The sequence below is a fragment of the Sceloporus undulatus genome, chromosome 1, assembly GCF_019175285.1.
Source record: "Sceloporus undulatus isolate JIND9_A2432 ecotype Alabama chromosome 1, SceUnd_v1.1, whole genome shotgun sequence".
Classification (NCBI taxonomy): Eukaryota; Metazoa; Chordata; class Lepidosauria; order Squamata; family Phrynosomatidae; genus Sceloporus; species Sceloporus undulatus.
This window is the reverse complement of record NC_056522.1, coordinates 52750269-52769818: the sequence shown is the minus strand read 5'-3', so window position 1 is coordinate 52769818 and position 19550 is coordinate 52750269. Positions and strand designations below refer to the sequence as shown.

At 43.4% G+C, this 19550-nt stretch overlaps 1 protein-coding gene across 1 annotated transcript in view; it reads right to left on the bottom strand.

Annotated features, from left to right (window-relative positions):
* Positions 1–4976, bottom strand: part of KCNK5 (potassium two pore domain channel subfamily K member 5) — a 53783-nt gene extending 48807 nt beyond the window's left edge. Inside the window, 2 exon segments of the mRNA XM_042477618.1 lie at positions 2650–2891; positions 4820–4976. Of these exon segments, the coding sequence (XP_042333552.1) occupies positions 2650–2835 (186 nt within the window). The 5' untranslated portion in view covers positions 2836–2891; positions 4820–4976.
* Positions 4977–19550: the final 14574 nt, after the last annotated feature.

Here is a 19550-nt window from a genome sequence, read left to right as displayed (position 1 = left end):
ACTCTGCAGGCTAACTTTTAAATGTTTAATTTGATCAACTTTGCCTCTCAATCAGGCAAACAACCGTTTCTGAAAACTTTGAAGGAAATCACCTATGTGCATGTTTCTGCTTTGAATGTACAAATAACTTCACCGTATGGTGTAGTGCTTGTCTTTTAATTTGGAAGACCGCCAAGCATCCTCCCATGTAGTGGGTGTAGGACAAGAAAATACAAGTCCACAAAGAACAAGAAAACAGAATAGTATTCTGTAATGCACCATTGTTCAAGAATCACGGTCAAAGATCATCATCTAATATTCACAACTAGTGAGAGAGAAAGAGAAAGAGAGAGAGAGAGAGAGAGAGAGAGAGAGAGAGCATGGGCATGGAACACATTACAAACCCTGAAAAATCAATAGTGACAAAACAAGAGAATCCAGAGCCACAAGGTCATCTAACTTACACACAGCAGTAAAAGAGGGTTTTTTCCAGATTCACACTCAAGAAATGATTTGCTTAGTTTGCCCAGCTCCAAAATGCTGGGATAAAATAAGTTTCAAAACTTTATATACATAAATTGCCTAACGATGGCTAAAGCATACAAAACATGATGAGATTTTCACAAAAATGCCACAAAGGTTCCATCCTTTTTGGCCACACTGTTCACACTTTTTCCTCCATGCCCAAGTGTTAATGCATAGAACTGATATGCCACAGATCTATATAGCACCATCAGTATGCATGGTTTGTCTTTACAGATTACAAAGGAGAAATCCGTCCTCCCCCAGGAGCTTATAGTCTAAAAAACTAAGAAGAATATTTCAAATATCTGACAAAGCTGGCTCAAATTCCCCAAAAATGCATGCTGCAAGAGTTGTTAGGGTTTTTAGAAAGTGCCACAAGACTTTACTCTCAGACGTGCAACATTTCCAGTGGTAAACGCAACAGACTAAAAGTGGAGTGAGCACTCCTCCTGAATAGGATCACTTCTGCAGGTTTTTCCCCCACCTACTCTCTGACTCCACAACTCTGTGCAAGCCAAAGCTTTACAAAAGTGCCAGGCAAACTTTCCACATAATGGAGCTCAGCAAGCACATGAGAAGAGACAAGCAGACAAAGAAAAGGATCAAGGGCACCAACTATTCAGCATCATCCTTTGTTTCCGCATTCTCGTGCAGCTCAATGGGGCTCCTGCAAGCTGAGCTCTGTGAGGGCTGGAATCTCTGCGTTCACATTTATATGTATCAGGGTCCCCACACTGAGATCTTAATGACAAAAGCCACAAAGGAAGTCTAGCTAAGGGAGAACTAGAAGTTGCATTACCCTCTCAGCCCCATGTGTTGAGAACAACACAGAAAGGAAAGGCTCCCAGGACTAGCTCAGATCTAAAACCGTTAAACAGGTGACTTGCTTATTACCATACAAAACTGTTCGCTAAGAGTCTGAAACTTGTTATTCAAGTACTGAAGGAAAACTTGCTTCATCTGTTTCTGGAACTAAACTGCAGGGGTAGTTTCCTTTTCCTCTCCAGGCTGCACTTGTTTTGAATCATCTATCTGCCGCTCGGTGCACCTGCTGCGATTCTTTTTTTTAAAGAAAAAAGTTTTATTCACAAAGGCTTTGAAAAGATAAAACGGGAAACAAAGCACCTGTCGCTGGCATAAAACAGTCCAGCCATGTGCTGAGCCTCTCTTTCCTTCAAAAGGTGCCAAAGTTATTCTCAATTTGGGGATTGTGGTGCAAAGGGAGTGAAGAACCCATTGGGCTGGGAGATTCTTAGTTTCATTGGCTGCATCCGGAGTGCAGAAATAATCCAGTTTGATACCACTTTAACTGTCCTGGCTCAATGCTTTGGCATTCTGGAAAGTGTAGTTTGTGCGGCTCCAGAGGTGCCGCAACAAACTACACTTTCCAGAATGCCATAGCATTGAGCAGGACAGCTAAAGTGGTATCAAACTGGATTATTTCTGCACTGTGGATACAGTTTCAAGCACTGTACCAGAGATGAACGTTATACAATTTCAAACCCAGTGAAAGGAGGCAAGAAACATAGTTTAAGACCATTATTATAATTCAGAACAACTTGTTCGGTGTTCAGACTGTCCAACTACTTTCATGTATTGTTAGGGCTATGCCATTCACCAAGGGAGGAGGGGACAGAGTGCGAAACATACCTTCAGAGCTGAACAATAACCCACCTTTCCATTCATTCCAAAGTTTGGTTTGGTTGGGTTCCCACCCTTAGAAGAAACTCAAATCATCGGTATTTCCTCCTCTCCTTTGGAGGACAAGATGATGTCTTCCCTTTTTAAAGTCAACCTCCCTCCAATTTAAAAAAACAATTTAGGAAGTATTTCTTTAAAAGCTGTCTTACATCTTTTTTTAAAAAATCCCCTTCTTGGGAAAATGTAAATGAGATTGTGAGGTTTTACAAGTGGAAACATGATGTAGTGGACTCTGGAGAGCAGGGTTCAAGTCTTAGTGCAGCCATGGAAACCAACTGGGAGACCTGGGTCCAGTCACACTCTCTCAGCCTCAGAGGACAAGCAGTGGCAAGCCCCTCTGCCAAGAAACCCTTGCCATCGGTAGGAAAGACTGGAAGGCACACAGCAACAAGTGGAAACCAAGAGCCAAACCTGCCCACCCTCTCAGCCTTGCCCCTCTCTCACCTGGAGGATCTTCTCCAGCCCTTCCTGGCCCAGGCAAGGGTAGTCCTTCAGCAGCTGGGTCTTCTTCTGCTTGTAATTCCTCGAGGCCCGTTCCCAGTAGGGCTCCTCCAGGACCTCGAAGATGGCTGCTCCGATGGACAGGTAGAAGATGATGGCCGAGGTCAGGAGGGGGCCCCGGTCGACCATGGCGCTGCTGATGCTGCTGCTGCTGCTGTTGCTGCTGCCCAGAGGAGGACGCTCCGCTGCAGCCAAAGGGAGAGAGACACAGGCAGCCAGGCAGGGCTTGTCAGGCTACTAGGCTCCTCAGCAAGAGCAGCAGTAGCAGAGACCCGAGCTCCCTCTGCAGAGAGCGCCTGGCCTCGCCTCGCCTCACTCCCTCCCTCCCTCAGCAGCTTCCCACCCCTTCCTCCTCCTCCTCCCCACAACACCCCCCCATATATATATATATATATTCCCCCCTCCTCTCCCAAAACCAGGGAGACCACAAGTTGTCCTCCTCACCTCAAAGGAGGACATTGTTGTTGTTGTTTACCCAACACTTTCCCTCCCCTTCCACAGCCAGAGTGACCAGAAGTTCTCTTTCCTCACCAAAATGGAGGACCTGGCACCTCAAAATGGAGGACATTATTATTTCTCCCTCACTTTTTTCTTTGTTCTTTTTATTTACTTCATTTGTATGCCGCCTTTCTCCCAGAAGGGACTCAGGGTGGCCAGAAGCTGTCCTTCTTCACCTCAAAGAAGGACCAGGCACCACAAAATGGAGGTTCATGGCCAACTTTTGTCATTAAAAGAACCCATTGGGCCATTCTCAGCTTCTTCAAACACTGTTTCAGAGATGGACATTATTATACAAGAAAGAGACAATAAATGTAAATTCCTGCTACTTCGTTCTGCTCAAAGTGAGGACCTTTTGGAGTTCTTCCTGGACAAAAGGAATGGAGGACATGTCCTGGAAAAGGAGGACCACCAAGCCTGGTCACCCTGCATATTAAATGTAAATTTATGCCTCTTAGTCCTGGCCAAAATGGAGAACATTTTGAAATTCTTCTGGGGCAGAAGGCTGAAATGAAAGATCTAGCCCTGTTAGTCTGTATAACCAGCAGGTAAAGAGATCTTGTAGCACCTTTGAGAATCCCTGAAGGAAAGAAGGTGGCAGCACCAGCTCTTGTAGACTACAGTCTACTTCCTCAGATGCATATGGGCTACAAACCGTAGTGTAGTAGTAGAAGGTTGAAATGTAGGACATGTCCTGGAAGAGGAGGACCATGCCTAGTCACAGGGCGACCCAAGGTCCTAATCGCAAAGGAAGACCAGGCACCACAAAAAGTAAGGCCTTCAAGAAAAATGTAGGGGCATTTACCTTACCTTTACCATAGTCCTGCTCAAAAGGGAGGATGTTTTGGGGATTCCTTCTGGACAGAAGGTGGAAATGTAGGGCATGTCCTGGAAAAGGAGGACTAAAGTCTGGTCACAGAGTGACCAGGTGTCCTGAGTACAAAGGAGGACCTTTTCTTGGACTAAGTCTTACTCAAAATGGAGGGCATTTGGGAATCCCTCCTGGACAGAAGGAGGTTGAAATGTGTAAGACATGTCCTGGCAAAGGAGGACTAAGGTCTGGTCGGCATATATATGTCTGAACCTGGCTTCCACTCCACCGAATGCATCTGAGGAAGTAGACTGAAGCCTAGGAAAGCTCATGCTGCCAAGTTCTTTCTCTCTTTCAGTCTCAAAGGTGCTACAAGATCTCTCTTGTCTTGTACAGATGTCCTGAGTGTAAAAGGAGGACCTTTTCTTAGTCTTGTTCAAAATGGAGGGCATTTTGGAATCCCTCCTGGACAGAAGGAGGTTGAAATGTATGGGGCATGTCCTGGGAAAGGAGGACTAAAGTCTGGTCACAGGGTCACCAGATGTCCTAAGGGCAAAGGAGGACCTTGTCTCGGTCTTCTTAGCCTTGCTAGAAATGGGGGGCATTTTGGAATCTCTCCTGGACAGAAGGAGGCTGAAATGTATGGGGCATGATGTCCTGGGAAAGGAGGAGGACCCAAAGTCTGGTCCCTGTGATGGCCTCCCTCTTGCTTTCCCCTCCTTCCCTGGACCTCTCTCTCTTCTGCCTCTCCCGCCTTCCCCCTGGATGGATTTGAACCCAGAGCCCTGGTGCTCCTCTCCTCACCAAGCAGCGCCTGCGGAGCGTCTCCCGGCGGGAGCAGGAAGGCAGGGACTGGCTCTCAGTCACTCCTGGTCCTGGGGCTCCTCCGGCCTCCCTGCCATTTGCTGCTCCGACCGAGACACAGCCACCGACTGGGAGCCCGCGCTTTCGCTTTGGCTCTTCTTCCTCTCTCCTCCTCCTCGGCGCCCTTTGGCAACTGGAGGTGGCCCCACTTCGCCCAGGGCCCGCCCCACCGCCATGCCAACCTCTGGGGCGGGCAGAAGGAGGAAGGGAGGGCTCCTTCAGGAGGGCTGGCACCCAACGCCCAGGGAGCTCTGGAGGAGGAGAGGGGGCTTTGGAAACTGACCCATGGGGAGCAGAGGTTGGGCTCTTCTTCACTGCAGAATGGAGGGCATGATGCCCAAATAAAAACTAAACACACTCCTGTACAAAATCAGTAGAATCATAGATTCGTAGAGTTGGACGAGACCCCAAGGGCCCTCCAGTCCAACCCCATTCTGCCATGCAGGAACTCTCAATCAAAGCATCCCCATTGACAAATGGCCATCCAGCCTCTGTTCAAAGACCTCCAAAGAAGGAGACTCCAAAAGTGTGTCCCACTGTCCAATAGCCCTTACAGTCAGGAAGTTCCTCCTAATGTTGAGCTGGAATCTCTTTTCCTGCAGCTTGCATCCATTGTTCCGGGTCCTGTGCTCTGGAGCAGCAGAAAACAAGCTTGCTCCCTCCTCAGTATGACAGCCCTTCAAATATTTAAACAGGGCTGTCATATCACAGAAGTCAAAGAGATTTGTTAAGGACTTTATCACACAAGGACAATTTGAAGTATAAACAGGGATTGTCCCATGAAAAGCGTGTGTTCGCAGTTAAGCTTTTTGATTAAGCTCAAGGAGTTTATCACTCAGAGGCAGATTTAAAGTGAAAACAACCCCCTTTTGCGGGTCATCTTTCATATCATGTTCAGGGTTAACCTGAAAAGAAGGTGGGGGGGGGATGCAAATGCGGGTTGTTTTATCAAAAGAGAATGCAAAAATAATCAGAATGGAAAGTCACCAAAACCCACTCCTTTTTTACTTTTGGGAACTTCCAAAATTAAAAAAGGAGTGAGTTTTGGCAACTTTCCATTTGGGAAACATGTCTGGAAAACAACCACTTTTGAGGGGGGGGGGTTCCCCAAAACTTTTAAATCTGGTTTCCGCACAGGACTGAAGCAATTTACCTCCATGTGATAAGCTGAGAAGTTGGGGGTTGAAATGCAATTAAAGTGAATAAACAGCAACAAATCATTCATGGGAAAATCCCAAAAATGCTTTCTTATTGCTGTTTATTGCCTGGTTATTCCCAAGATAATGGCTCTTTTATCGTGCTGTGTCTGAAAATCTTAATTGCGATTTAATAATTGCGATTTAATAATTGCGCAATTTTCACATGATAAATCCCTCTTAAACTTCCCATTTTCCCCCGTGTGATAAAATTAGAATCAGTATGTAGAGAGAGATCTTATAGCACCTTTGAGACTAATGGAAAGAGAGGACTTGGCCGCAGGAGCTTTCGTAGACCCCAGTCTACTTCCATAAAAGCATCTGAGGAAGTAGACTGAAGTCTGCAAAAACTCATGCTGCCCACTTCTTTCATTCAGTTAGGTCCAAAACACGCTGCAGAAATAATCCAGTTTGAGACTGCTTTAACTGTCCTGGCTCAGTGCTAGGCAATCCTGGGAATTGTAGTTTATTGTAGCACCAGAGCTCTCTGACAGAGAAGGCTCAACGTCTCACAAAACTATAGTTCCCAGAATTCCCTAACATTGAGCCAAGGCAGTTAAAGCAGTCTCAAACTGGATTATTTCTGCAGTGTTTTGGACCCTAATCTCAAAGGTGATACAAGATCTCTACATACATGTACATATGAACTCATGCTTCATAGTCTGCTCAAAAAGGAGGACATTTTGGAATTTCTCCTGGATGAAAGGAGGTTGAATGGAGGACATGTCCCGGAACAGGAAGATGTCCTCACTGCAAAGGAGGACCAAGCACCACAATTTGTGGGATATTCAAGGAAAATGGAGGACACTGCAAAATACAGACTAAAAAACACTCCTATAAATATACATTCATGCTTCTTAGTCATGCTCGAATGAGGACATTTTGGTATTCCTCCTGGATAGAAGGTTGAAATGGAGGACATGTCCTGGAAAAGGAGGGTGCCTGGCTGTCCTGGGCTTACCTTCAGCCGAGTGGAAACCAACCTAAGAGGTCCTGTCTACAAGTTGTTGCGTGTCTTCAGGTTGATCCTATCATGGGATTTTCTTGGCAGATTTCTTCAGAGGGGCTTCCAGAGACAGAGAGTGTGACTTGGCCAGTGGGTTTCACAGCTGAACGGGAATTTGAACCTTGGTCTCCAAAGTCTTAGTCCAACATTCAAACAACTACCCCACGCTGGCTCTGTCTGCAGCACTATATATATATTCACACAAACTTACAATTCACCCTCCCCATGGGAAAGAGAGAAGCCTTAGCACTGGTTTTTTAAAAAATACTTTGTTAAAGGGTTGCTGTGGGTGGCATTATTACTTTAAGACTAACTCTATGCGTTTTGCCACCAGCCTCTCTGATTGATAGGGGATGGTGGTTATGGGTGGCCCTTGGTAGCATATGCCTTGCAGGTGGGGGCCCTAGCCCTGCTGGGCTTTTATTTCTTTATTACCAACTTAATTTCTATCCCACCATTCTTGTTGTCCACTATCCAAGACAGCCTTACTTTTTGAGCCACACCACCAAGAGAGAAAGGACATGTTCTTTCCCTTTCCTACAGTCAGTCCTCCATATCTACGGATTTTTTGAAGCATCCATGGCTTGAAAATGTTTTTAAAATATATAAATTCCAAAAAACAAAGCTTGATTTTGCCATTTTCTATGAAGGATGCCATTTTCCACTGGATTTAATGGGACCTGAGTATCTACCAATTTTGGCATTCATGGGGGATCCTGGAACCAGAACCCAGCAGATACCAAGGACCCACTATATTCTCAGGCTGCATCCACACTGCAGAAATAACGTAGTCTGATACCACATTAACTGCTATGGCTCAGTGCTATAGGATGCTGGGAACTGTAGTGGAGGGCAGAACATACTTATTTTGAGCTTAATATTAGCGTAGACCCATTTAAATTAAAGGCACTTATTAGATCCTACCTAAGTCCCATCAGTGTCCTCAACTGCATTGCAGAAATAATACAGGTTGACATCACTTTAACTGCCATGGCTCAATGCTATGGCATTCTGGGATTTGTAGTTTGTTGTGGCACCAGGACTCTCTGAGAGAGAAGGCTAAATATCTCACAAAACTACAAATCTCAGAATTCCTTAGCATGGACCTATAACAGGTGTCAAACTGCATTATTTCTGTGGTGCAGATGCAGCCAGTGTCAGGAGCTTATCGCTCACTGGGCTGGAGCCAGGACATGGGATGGAGGCGGGGATTATCACTCCCTAAATTGCCGCCAAACCGCCAGCCACCATCAGCCCGGGTCCGAGCTGGATCACAGCACGTTACGCCAGCACTTTTAGAAGTCAGTTCTGATTCTAAAAAGTGCTGGCAAAGTGCTTGGACTTGGGCTGAAGGCGGCCGGTGGTTTGAACGATAATCCCCACCTCCATCCCTCATCTTGGCTCCAGCCCAGGAAGCTGGTCCCAGTTTAGAAAGGTGAGCGATAAACTCCTATGTCTGTTCTTGCTAAAACTAATGTCAGATTTAGACATCATTTTAATCCCTGGTAATTACAATGGAAGTTCGTTTTCTATTTTGGCATTTGTCCTTCATGACATGTTAGTGATCTTTCCTCATTCTCCACCTACTTTGTAAATGCATTACTAGCTGAATCAGATGTCAAGAGTAACAGTATCATCTTTCTTATGCCACAGATTATTTAAGCATAATTTACTACGGAAACCTATAGAAACATGCTGATTCTTGACCAGTTTCCGCATGATATTTGTTTTGACTGCCCAGTCCCATCAGTGTTTTTCAAACTCTGGCGTTCATAGATTAGTCATGTACTCCAAAGGCTATGAGATATTTGTCTAGATTTTTTTTGTTTGTTTTCGTTATGAAAACAAATTTTCTAATGAACACTCATGTAAATAGTGTGAAGACACTTCAGTAGATGAACACACATATGGTTGTTTTGCTTTCACTGTAAACTCCGTGCAGAACGAATACTTTAAGAAATAATCCTATGTGTGTTTACTCCAAAGTAAACAGTAATTCAATGGTAGAGCACAGACTTTGCATGCAAAATGTCCCAAGTTCAAAGTACATTTGGCTCTCTGTATCCAAGGATTTTTTTTTAATCCACGGATTCAACCAGGCACAACTTGAAATTGTTCAAAAATAATATAAATTCCAAAAGCAAACCTTGATTTTGCCATTTATATAAAGGATACCATTTTAATATGCCACTGTATATAATGGGACTTGAGCATTGATAGATTTTGGTATCCACAGGGGGTCCTGAAACCAAACCCCAGTGGATACCAAGGACCCACTGTATTCTGGTATCTCTTAGGGATGCTGGGAGAGGCTATGTTCTAAACCCCAGAGAACCAATATATGCCCATTTAGACTGGGTTGTGCAAAGTGCAGCATTTTAGATGTTGGCCTGCAACTCCCATCAGCCCTAGCCAACATAGCCAATGGTGAGCGATATTGGGGGTTGTAGTTCATCCACATTTGAAGAGCCGCACTTTTGCCCATCCCTGATATATACAATACATAACTAGATGGGCAGTAGTGTGACTAAGTATAATGTCGCTTCCTGTGTTTTTCTTAACAAGGTGTACTCCCATGTAAGTGTGCAGAGGAATGTATATTAGAAACTATCAACCAACATGAGGAAATAATAGCATTTCTTCCTTCTCATCTGCCTCTTTGACCGTATGTTGTCTGCACTCATTGCAAGAGACTGGCACATAAATATTTGCATTGTATTCAGAACATTGCATACACTTGTTAGTGTTCAAGTGTGAGAAGCTGTAACTTGTGGTTTTCTCTTGACATATTTAAAATCCAGTCGTTATCCATAGTTTTGAAGTTAAAAAATGAAACACAAAGCAGACAGTAAATACTTACAGAAGCATCTTGCTAAATGATGTCACTAGGAAATAAGCTGGCTGATGAATTCAGTGTTTATAAACTGACAGTAATATAACAATGACAACAAAAACACGTTGTCTAGATATTAGAGTTAGGCTTATATTAACTGTTAACCACTAGAAGGAATTAAAGAAAATAAATAGATTCACTTTGGATAGTTGACCCAGAAAATATTCAGGTGCATCAAAGGGGACATACATGGATAGAAACAACTACTTCAATTTATAGATTATTCATTGATTGGGATTTTGTTCATTTATTTTGTTGCTGTCCTGTGTGCATGAGGTTTTGTAGAATAACAGGAAAGAAGATATTTGATAGAGATGAGGAAAAAGGGGGTGGAAGTAATTGGGGATATGGGTCTTCTGTTCCACATGCTTAGATTTAAAGTAGCTTCCTTGGGGCACAGGAATTAAGGCATTGCATCCATGACTTCATGAATATGGAGAACACTGCTGAAAGATTTAATGGAGCAAGAAAACTGGCACCCCAGAGGTGTTCTAGGAGGGAATCCTAAGCAAGCAAAGGAGAAAGTACACAATTATATAGGGGAAAGGAAACTTTCAGATGGCTAAGTGGGGTAGAACTGGGGGAAAGAAGGCCATGATAGTGATGTTTTGGGAGCAGAGCTTGGAAAGTACTGTTTAGGCTTTAGCTGCCAGAATATCCAGGTAGCATGGCCAAACTGGCTGGGGGATTGTGGCAACTGAAATCCAAAATATTAACTTTCCAAGTTCTGGTTTGGACATGAGATCAGAGAGACTGAGAAGGGAATCTTCATATACTGCACACACAGTTCTTCTCCGACTTAGCCTTTATGGCTGTATCTATTGGCTTGTCATAAATTTGCCAATAGCACCAATTGCCTACTAAAGAACAGGCCCGGCTGAATCTAGAAATAGTTGGTTTGTACAAAGGTTTGTCTTGTTGGCAGCAGTGTCCACAGCTCCAGTTGCTGAATATAAACACAGTTAAACTGGGGACATATACTATATGTTTTCTGGATGCTGACTTCTGTTGCCATAAGTTGAAACTCATGAAAGTTGCAAGCTTTTGTTTTTTTGTTGTCTGATTTTCAGAAGTAGAAACAGTTGGCACTGTCCATCAGCAGGCTGCTCAAGCCTTTATAAAGTTCTTGTAAATTGTACAGTTGCTTCCAACAGCTTGTATATGTGGAAACCATCAAAAGTATATTAAACACTTCTTGCTAACATTGCCAGACAATGCCTTAAATTCCTAAGGGAGTCATCTTTATACACCCTTGTAAAGCTTTCCAAAATAATTAGATTAACTTTTGATTATTTAAATTAAATAAGACGGTAGCTTCCTGTAGTTAAATAATTGGCATGATATGTTAATTTTTTTCCAATTTCTTGAGCCCTGTGTATCCAAGCCTCTTTTATTCCTTGGTAATCCTCATTTTCAGTTAGGCCAATATCTGCCACTGCACCTCCCCCCCCGCCCCCCATCAGTATCAGCCTTGGGCATTTATTGCTGGTATAACAGCCTCAGAGGAAGGCAAAGGCAAACCCCTTCTGATCAAATCTTGCTAAGAAAACCTCATGATAGGTTAAGGTCACCATATGTAGTGAACAAACTTGTAGGCACGCAATAACAACAACAGAAGTATTTATCAGGCAAATGAGCCTGTTAAGGAGCAGGCTGGCTATTAAATTACAATTTTGTGTGATTTAAGAAATTTGTATTGAGCAACATCTACCCTTGAAGCAATAACTGATGAGAGAGAAACTGATAAGGATTAGTTCTGAAGAATAGAATGTGAGAAAAGACATAGCTGAGGATATATTATCTAGCCAGCAAGGCACTATTTTGCTTTTTGAAAGCTGCTGCTATCAAGTCTTTTTTTGGTTTTTGATACATAGAGATGTGCATGAGTTTTGACTGATGAAGCAGAATAAACAAACTTATAAGACTCTGACATAATTCAGATAACTTCAGGCCATCAGTACCTCATGAGTAGGGAACTTTGGCCTTCCAGATACTTTGGCTGAAAACTCTCAACAGATGCACACTGTTTGGCTAATAAGGGAATTGTAGTTCAAAACATCTGTAGAGTCACTGCTTCTTCACACCTATACTACACTGTCAAAGAGAACTGCAAGTCATACAGTGCAGTCTCCTTCCTGTTCCTGTCAGTGGTGTCATTCAGCTGGTTTGCAGTGGTTCTTAAAATTCTTAAAGATGCAGAGGCTGGGAAAGATAAAAGGAGCACCAGAAGTAGTAAAGAGAAGGAGGAGATAGAACCGGGAGTGGATAAAGATAGGAAGGTGAGAGGATCAGAGAGAGGGAAGGAATGAATCCTCCGGAGCCACAGGGGAAAGCCAGGATGGGACCTGATAGTTAATTATTTTGAATGATGCACTGCTGGTTCCATTCTCATACACACACACATACCACTTACTCACATACATACATTTGTGAATGTTGTGGGGCTGAACATCTGTAACACAGGGCTGGAGATATTTGGATCTCTAGATTCTTTTCCTACAATTCTTTCAATCTCTTGACATTTGCTAAACTAACTGGAGCTTCTGGGAGTTGTAGGCCAAAATATCTGGTCAAATGTTCCCAGCCTTGTCGTAAGAGATCACAGAGAGGTCATCCTTGCAGTGGTTTTATTTTATAACTCCTGGATGTAGCCTTTGTTTTCATCACTTTTTTGATACCTTACCACTGAATTCTACAGGTCTGCTAGTGTGCAGAATACTCATAATTCATATATAAAAAAGAGGAATGTCTAGATTTTCTTCTTTTTAGGAAAAGAAACTTAACAGTCTATTGTTTGTGTATCTCCTGCATGTGCAGTTTCATTTAAATCCCGGATTAAATCTCTGTTCGCCTGCTAAGTGCCTTAATGCTGTGTCAACACATAACTTGACAAGTCTAGAAATAAGATATAAATGATTGCATAATTTAACGAGGGTGAATTCCCACACAACAGCTCTGTATATAGAATTGATTTATACATTTAATTGATTATGCCTTGATCTAAGGCAGCTTTGATGGTGGCTGTGTGGCTTCACGTCACTTCTGACTTTTGATGACCCTAAGGCTATCATGGGGTTTTCTTGGCCAAATTAGTTCAGAGGGGTACAAATGTTTAACAAATATTAAACAACCAGTCAAATTAAAATATCAGTTTAAAACCATTAAAAACACATTTAGCACAAATTACATATTTAAAAATAGCATACCCATTGCACATCCTTGAAGCCTAGCAAGTTAAATACAGAAGGCCATTGCCTACTGTCAAAAAGAGAGTGGAGAGGGGCCCAATTCAGTTTAGGAAAGGATTAGTAGCTTAGGAAGGTGCTTTCTATCCTCACTAGATGATCTTGGGAGTGTGGTAGGACAGAGAAAAGCTCTCTCCAAAGACCATAAGATTTGGGCAGGTTCATATAGGGAGATAGGGACTTTCACATAGTCTGGAACCAAGCTGTATAGAGTTATTAGATGATAACCAACACTCTGAGCTGTGCCTGGAAATGCACCAGAAGCCAGTGAAACTGTTTCAACAAAGGAGCTACAGGCTCCTTGTAATCATCCCTGTCAGAAAACTTACTCATTTCTGTTGAGAATTCAATTTTCCTTGATTCAATCAATGCTGCTGTAGTGCAGTCTCTGCCTTCTTACTGCCTTCCACTCTACCAAACATTATCATCTTTTCTAGTGAGTCTCATCAGCCCTTATCACACGTGAAATAGGAACTCCAATCCAAAGCCATTCCCAAGGGAAGGGGAAGTAGAGTCAATTCGAATCCAAGGCAATTCACGTGATTAATTATCATACGTGACGAGCGAAATTGTGGTCATTCCTGAGGTAGAGCGGAAGTGCAGAATAAATTACTACACCAGACGGATTCAACGATTTGAATTGGCACCCTCGCGCATGCTCAGTAAGGCTGAGAAGAAGCCCAGGGCAAATCCCCTCTGGAAAAACATACCAAGAAAACCCCCATGACAGCTTCACCTTAAGGATCGGGGTGGATGAGGAGGAGGATGAAGGAGCAGGACGGCAGGGGGCTGGGGGGAGGATTGGGGTAGTGGAGGAGGAGGAGAAGGAAGGAGGTTTGCCACTGCCTTTCCCTGAGTCTGAAAGAGTGTGACTCCTCCAAGATCACCCAGTGGGTTTCCGTGCCTGAAAAGGAATTCAAATGCCCATCTTCCAGAGTCCCAGTCCAAATTTCAAATAGTTCCCAACTTATGGCGACCCTGAGGTGAACCTACCCCGGGGTTTTCATGGCCAGATTTGCTCCGAGGAGGTTTGCCATTGCCTTCCCCTGAGGCTGAGAGAGTGTGACCTGCCTCCATGGAGTTCAGAATCATCGCCCCAACACTCAAACCACTATGCCTTGCTTCCCCGTGGTATCAGGCTTGCATCCACATTTGAGAAATAACCCAGTTTGAGACCGCTTTAAGCGCCTTAGGTCCATGCTATGGATTTCTGGATATTGTAGTGTGTTGTGGCCCCAGAGAGGAGCGGAGCTACAATTCCCAGAAATCCATAGCATGAACCCAAGGCACTTAAAGCGGCCTCAAACCAGGTTATTTCTCCAGTCCTGGGCCCCTCTGTCCAACCAGGGACCTGACTTTCTCAGGCACAGGGGTCCTGGGCAAAAAGAAAGCTTCCTTCCCCTGAAGCACTCTTGCGATAGGCACCGAGGATAGGGCTGTGCCAGTGAAGAAGGCAAGAGCAAGGGCACACACATTGGTCCAGTGTCCAGTCCCACCCCAACAACTCCCTCAGGCCAGCTCCAGCCACTCTCCCCTCCAGGTCAACAGTGGAGCAGGAAAGGAGCCGGCTCTTCTCTCGGGGGGTGTAGGGTGTGCCTTCTTCAAGCCCTTTCCATCTTGTGGCAATCCTAAGGAGAACCTATCACATGGTTTGCTTGGCGGGTGTGTGTCTCTGGAGGAGGATGGGGATGGTGAAGGAGCAGGATGCAGGGGACCGGGGGGGGGGGGGGGAGATTGGTGTGACCTTCCACACCAGACCAATTTGGATTGAAATCGAAGTGAGCTTGGAAACAATTTTTGTGAATTCACTTGTTATCGAATTCACCTACATCAGGAGTCACTTTGGATTGACTTTGGATCTTTCTCAGAACTGCTCCACATAGAAAGCAATCACGTATGATAATCTATCACGTTTTAACATGAATTCGTGTGGTTGGACCAGGAGTGACTTTGGACTGGAACTGCAAAACCCATCGTGTGATAAGGTCCACAGAGTGTATGATTTTACCAGTAAATTGCTCTATAAAGGCAACCACATATTTTTCTTTCCAAAGGTATAGTTATAGTTACATACAGAATCTGATTGCTGTGCAGTCACTAGCCTTGCTAAGCAATGGAGCATTTTTTTTCTGTGAAATTTCTTTGTGGTCTTTGTAAACAGGAACAGTAAAACCCAGTGGTTTAACTTCTACATTCTGACTAGCTAGTTTTTTCCATTTCTGTAAAGGTATTTTTTACCAGAATTCTTTAACTAAAGAGCATAACAGTCACATATTTAAACCAGACCTATTTCATTACTGTTTCTCCAGTATTTAGGTGATATTTGATTATTTGTGTAACTAAATTTTAATGGTGGATTACGATATAGATGGAGGGGAGGGCTGAAGATACTGTGGATGGCCAAAAAGACAAACAAATGGGTCCTAGAATAAATCAAGCCCGAATTCTCCCTGGAAGCCAAGGCACAGTATAAACTACCAACAAGTAGCGTACCAGCGCTGGCATTAGGGTTAGGGAGCGTGCACCATGTACATGCTCCCTAACCCTAATACATCATGGCGACATAACAATGGCAGCACAGCACTTACATAACCAGTGCGCCAGTGGTACACACCACTGCCGCAGCGCAAAAATACTCTTTTTGTGGGTTCTTTTTCCACTGGTGAGAAGCATGCAGCTTGGTGGCTGCGGCTTCCCTCTGGCAGAAAAACCACTTTCACCAGCCTGGACCTTCAAGAAGGAATGTACCGGGCGTAAGATGATGAAAATGAGGCTGTTGTACTTTGACCCCATCATGTGGAGGCACAACTTGTTAGAAAAGGCAACAATGCTAGGAATTGTAGAGAGTTGTAGAAAGAGAGGAAGACTGCATGCCAGATGGTTAGATTCAATCAGAGAGGCCATGGGCCTGAATATATAGGACCTAACCAGAGCAGTGGAGGATAGCAGGGCTTGGAGATGTCTCATCCACTGGGTCGCTATGAATTGGGATCAACTCAAAGGGAGTTAACAACAACAATACCACCACCACCAACAACAAATGTTTTATACTATGCTTTTTCACCTTGGCAGAGATTGATGTGAGTGTGGAATTCCATAGAGAGGACCATCAAATGTCAGTTTCAAAACTGACATTTATTTTTTATTTTTTTAATTGGCATTGTACATATTGAGGCAAAGTAGAAAACTAAATAAGTGATATTTGTTCTCTGCATTGATGAGAAGAAAGAAACCAGAGCAGTGGATTCTGCCAGTTTGGCAGATAACACAAAATATCTGTGGTCTCAGTAGGATCACTGGGCATTATGCACTAGCAAGCTCTTTGTGAATAACAAATGGATTTTCCCTGGAACCTTGGCTTGTTGTAACAGGTAACTGAGTTAGTAATTTTGAAAAAAATCAATTTCAAAGTTTTGAAATGTGGTTCCTTTTCCCTTCCCCCCCCCTTTTGCTATTTCAAAAAGAAAGCTGGTGTATGTGGGGGGGGGGGGAATCTATTAATGTTTAATAGTAATGGCATCCAAACTGAAAGGCATGTGAAGAGACAAGTGACCTTGGCACATTAATTGAAGTAGCTGAACTGCATACATCAGATCTGTCCTGTAAGTAATTTTGCCTGTTGCATCCCAAAAAGACAGATATTGCTTGCAATATTAGCAGTCATCATTTAGATTAACAGTATACTTCCTTATATTAGTAAAGAAAATTGCATGCTTTGCAAAAGAAGCTCCCATGGATTTTGTTTTTCAAGTGCATTAATTGTTCAGTGTCTCTTGTTTCTCATGGGAATCCTGTGCAATAAATAGCCTCAACCTATATCAGAATGAAGAGGCTTCTATTAAATTTAATTTAATTTATAACATCTAAAAAGTTAATTTACATTAAAAAGAACAAATTGCCCTGTGAAATTCACAACTATATGGTAATATTTGCTGCCAAATATTTTGTTTTGAGTTCAGATAAATAATATGTAAGTGGTTCTTCATGTTGATAAATGATTATGCTCTGTTACATTTATGTTATATTGCAAATACTGATTACATATAAGTTATATTATATTTTTATTTATTAAAAAAAACCTGCGCCTTGGAATGGAGACCCTCAAACCAATATGGTATTAACTAATTACTATATCAATCATTCTGTAAAAGACCTTTTTAATATTATGCCACTGAAAAACAGACTACTGGCAGCCTATGAAGCTCATATTTAACTAGACTGAACACAACAACAGACATGTTTTTATGATGTTTATTTTTTGCAGGGCTTGAAAAGGTTTTTTGACAACTCCCAGAATACCCCAGCTACCGTGTGTACTGGATATGTTAACTAGCAATTTCAGGATGTTCAAAAACTAATCTTTTCAACCTTCAAGGGTTTTGGGGGGCAGGGAGGTGTATTATCTGGTTGTATCAGATCCGTTAGTATATAATTATGAGTAATAATAAGTAAAAATGCATTTTAATCACAGGCTGAGATCTTCATCCTTAGATATAACTACAGTGATGGAGCTTCATCACTGTAGTTATGGCTTCGTCACTGTAGTTATGTCTGACAGTGCCAACCCCCCTTCAAAAAAAACTCAACCTTTTCAGCTTGGCAATGCCTAACTACAGGGTTTCTGCGGCATGGTAAATTGGGGCACTGATATATGGCATCTGCAATGCTCTTTCAGTTGGAGAGTGCATCAGGAACAGACAGCTGGAGAAATCCTTCAGGGTCTTTTGCAAATACTCATCTCATTGACCCCCACAACTGACAGAATACTGCAGGTGTCATTTCCCAGCACCCCAGTCTGCAGCACCTCAGAAACCCTTCATCTTAGGTACTGCCAAGTTGAAATGGTAGCTTTAGGGGAAGGGAGTCACCTTAGGCTATTAACAGCCATTAATTTGAACCCCAGCAGAGATCATAAATCCAGTGTATGATTTCATAACTATTGAACAGGATGTCAACCATAATATTTACACTGTTTCTTAGGGAAGAGTGTGGGGCATACCCACACCCCATACGAGGGGGTGTTGAAAAGTTCTCAGCCTTGCCCAGAAGGCATTGACCTATGGTCGTAAAACTTACGTGCTACTCTACATATTCACCTCGAAGGTTGACACATGGTTTCTCAAGTTTCCTTAACCCTTCCAAAAAAGATTTCTGATGTCTGGTAACTGAAATATTGCTCTGCTGCTGCTATCATCTCTGATTAATTCAGAAACTTCCTTCCTTTCAAATTATTTTTAAGGTTTGGAGTCAGAAACAACTTGAAGGCACACAGCAACCACAAAAACAAGAAATAGTCAGATGGAGCAAGATCTGGTAATTTGGGTGCAGTCTAGATGGCCTATGCAGTCAAACCACAATTCTTCAAACATCCACCATCTTGTGGCCCGTGAGCAGGTGCTTTGTCCTGCAAAAAGAGAACACTTTTCCGAAGGTTCTCTTGCTGGTTTTCTCTCAGTGTCTGCTTTAATCAGCACAGCATGTTAGAATAGTATTCTGCATTAACTGTTTGGCCCTTCCGAAGATAGTCAGTCATCAAAATTCCTTCCTTGTCCCAAAAAAGTGTGTCCATGACCTTTCCTGCTGACCTTTGAATCTTGAATTTCTTTGGCTACAAAATCAGCTTGGAGGTACCCACTCAATTTAATTTCTGGTCAACAGAGAGAGGAGAAGGAGAGGAGCTGCTTGGCAGCCATTTTGAGACCGTGTGCTCGAGACCGTGTGCTCGTTGCTGAAGGGGTGGAGCTTCTGTGAGTCACATCTGTGAGTCAAAAGGGGGCGGAGCTAGCAGACTAGCTTTATATACCAACTTCCAGAGCCTTCCAGAGCAGTCCGGCCAGAGAGAGGAGAAGGAGAGGAGCTGCTTGGCAGCCATTTTGAGACCGTGTGCTCGTTGCTGAAGGGGTGGAGCTTCTGTGAGTCACATCTGTGAGTCAAAAGGGGGCGGAGCTAGCAGACTAGCTTTATATACCAACTTCCAGAGCCTTCCAGAGCAGTCCGGCCAGAGAGAGGAGAAGGAGAGGAGCTGCTTGGCAGCCATTTTGAGACCGTGTGCTTGAGACCGTGTGCTCGTTGCTGAAGGGGTGGAGCTTCTGTGAGTCACATCTGTGAGTCACAAGGGGGCGGAGCTAGCAGACTAGCTTTATATACCATTTCCAGAGCCTTCCAGAGCAGTCCGGCCAGAGAGAGGAGAAGGAGAGGAGCTGCTTGGCAGCCATTTTGAGACCATGTGCTCGAGACCGTGTGCTCGTTGCTGAAGGGGTGGAGCTTCTGTGAGTCACATCTGTGAGTCACAAGGGGGCGGAGCTAGCAGACTAGCTTTATATACCAACTT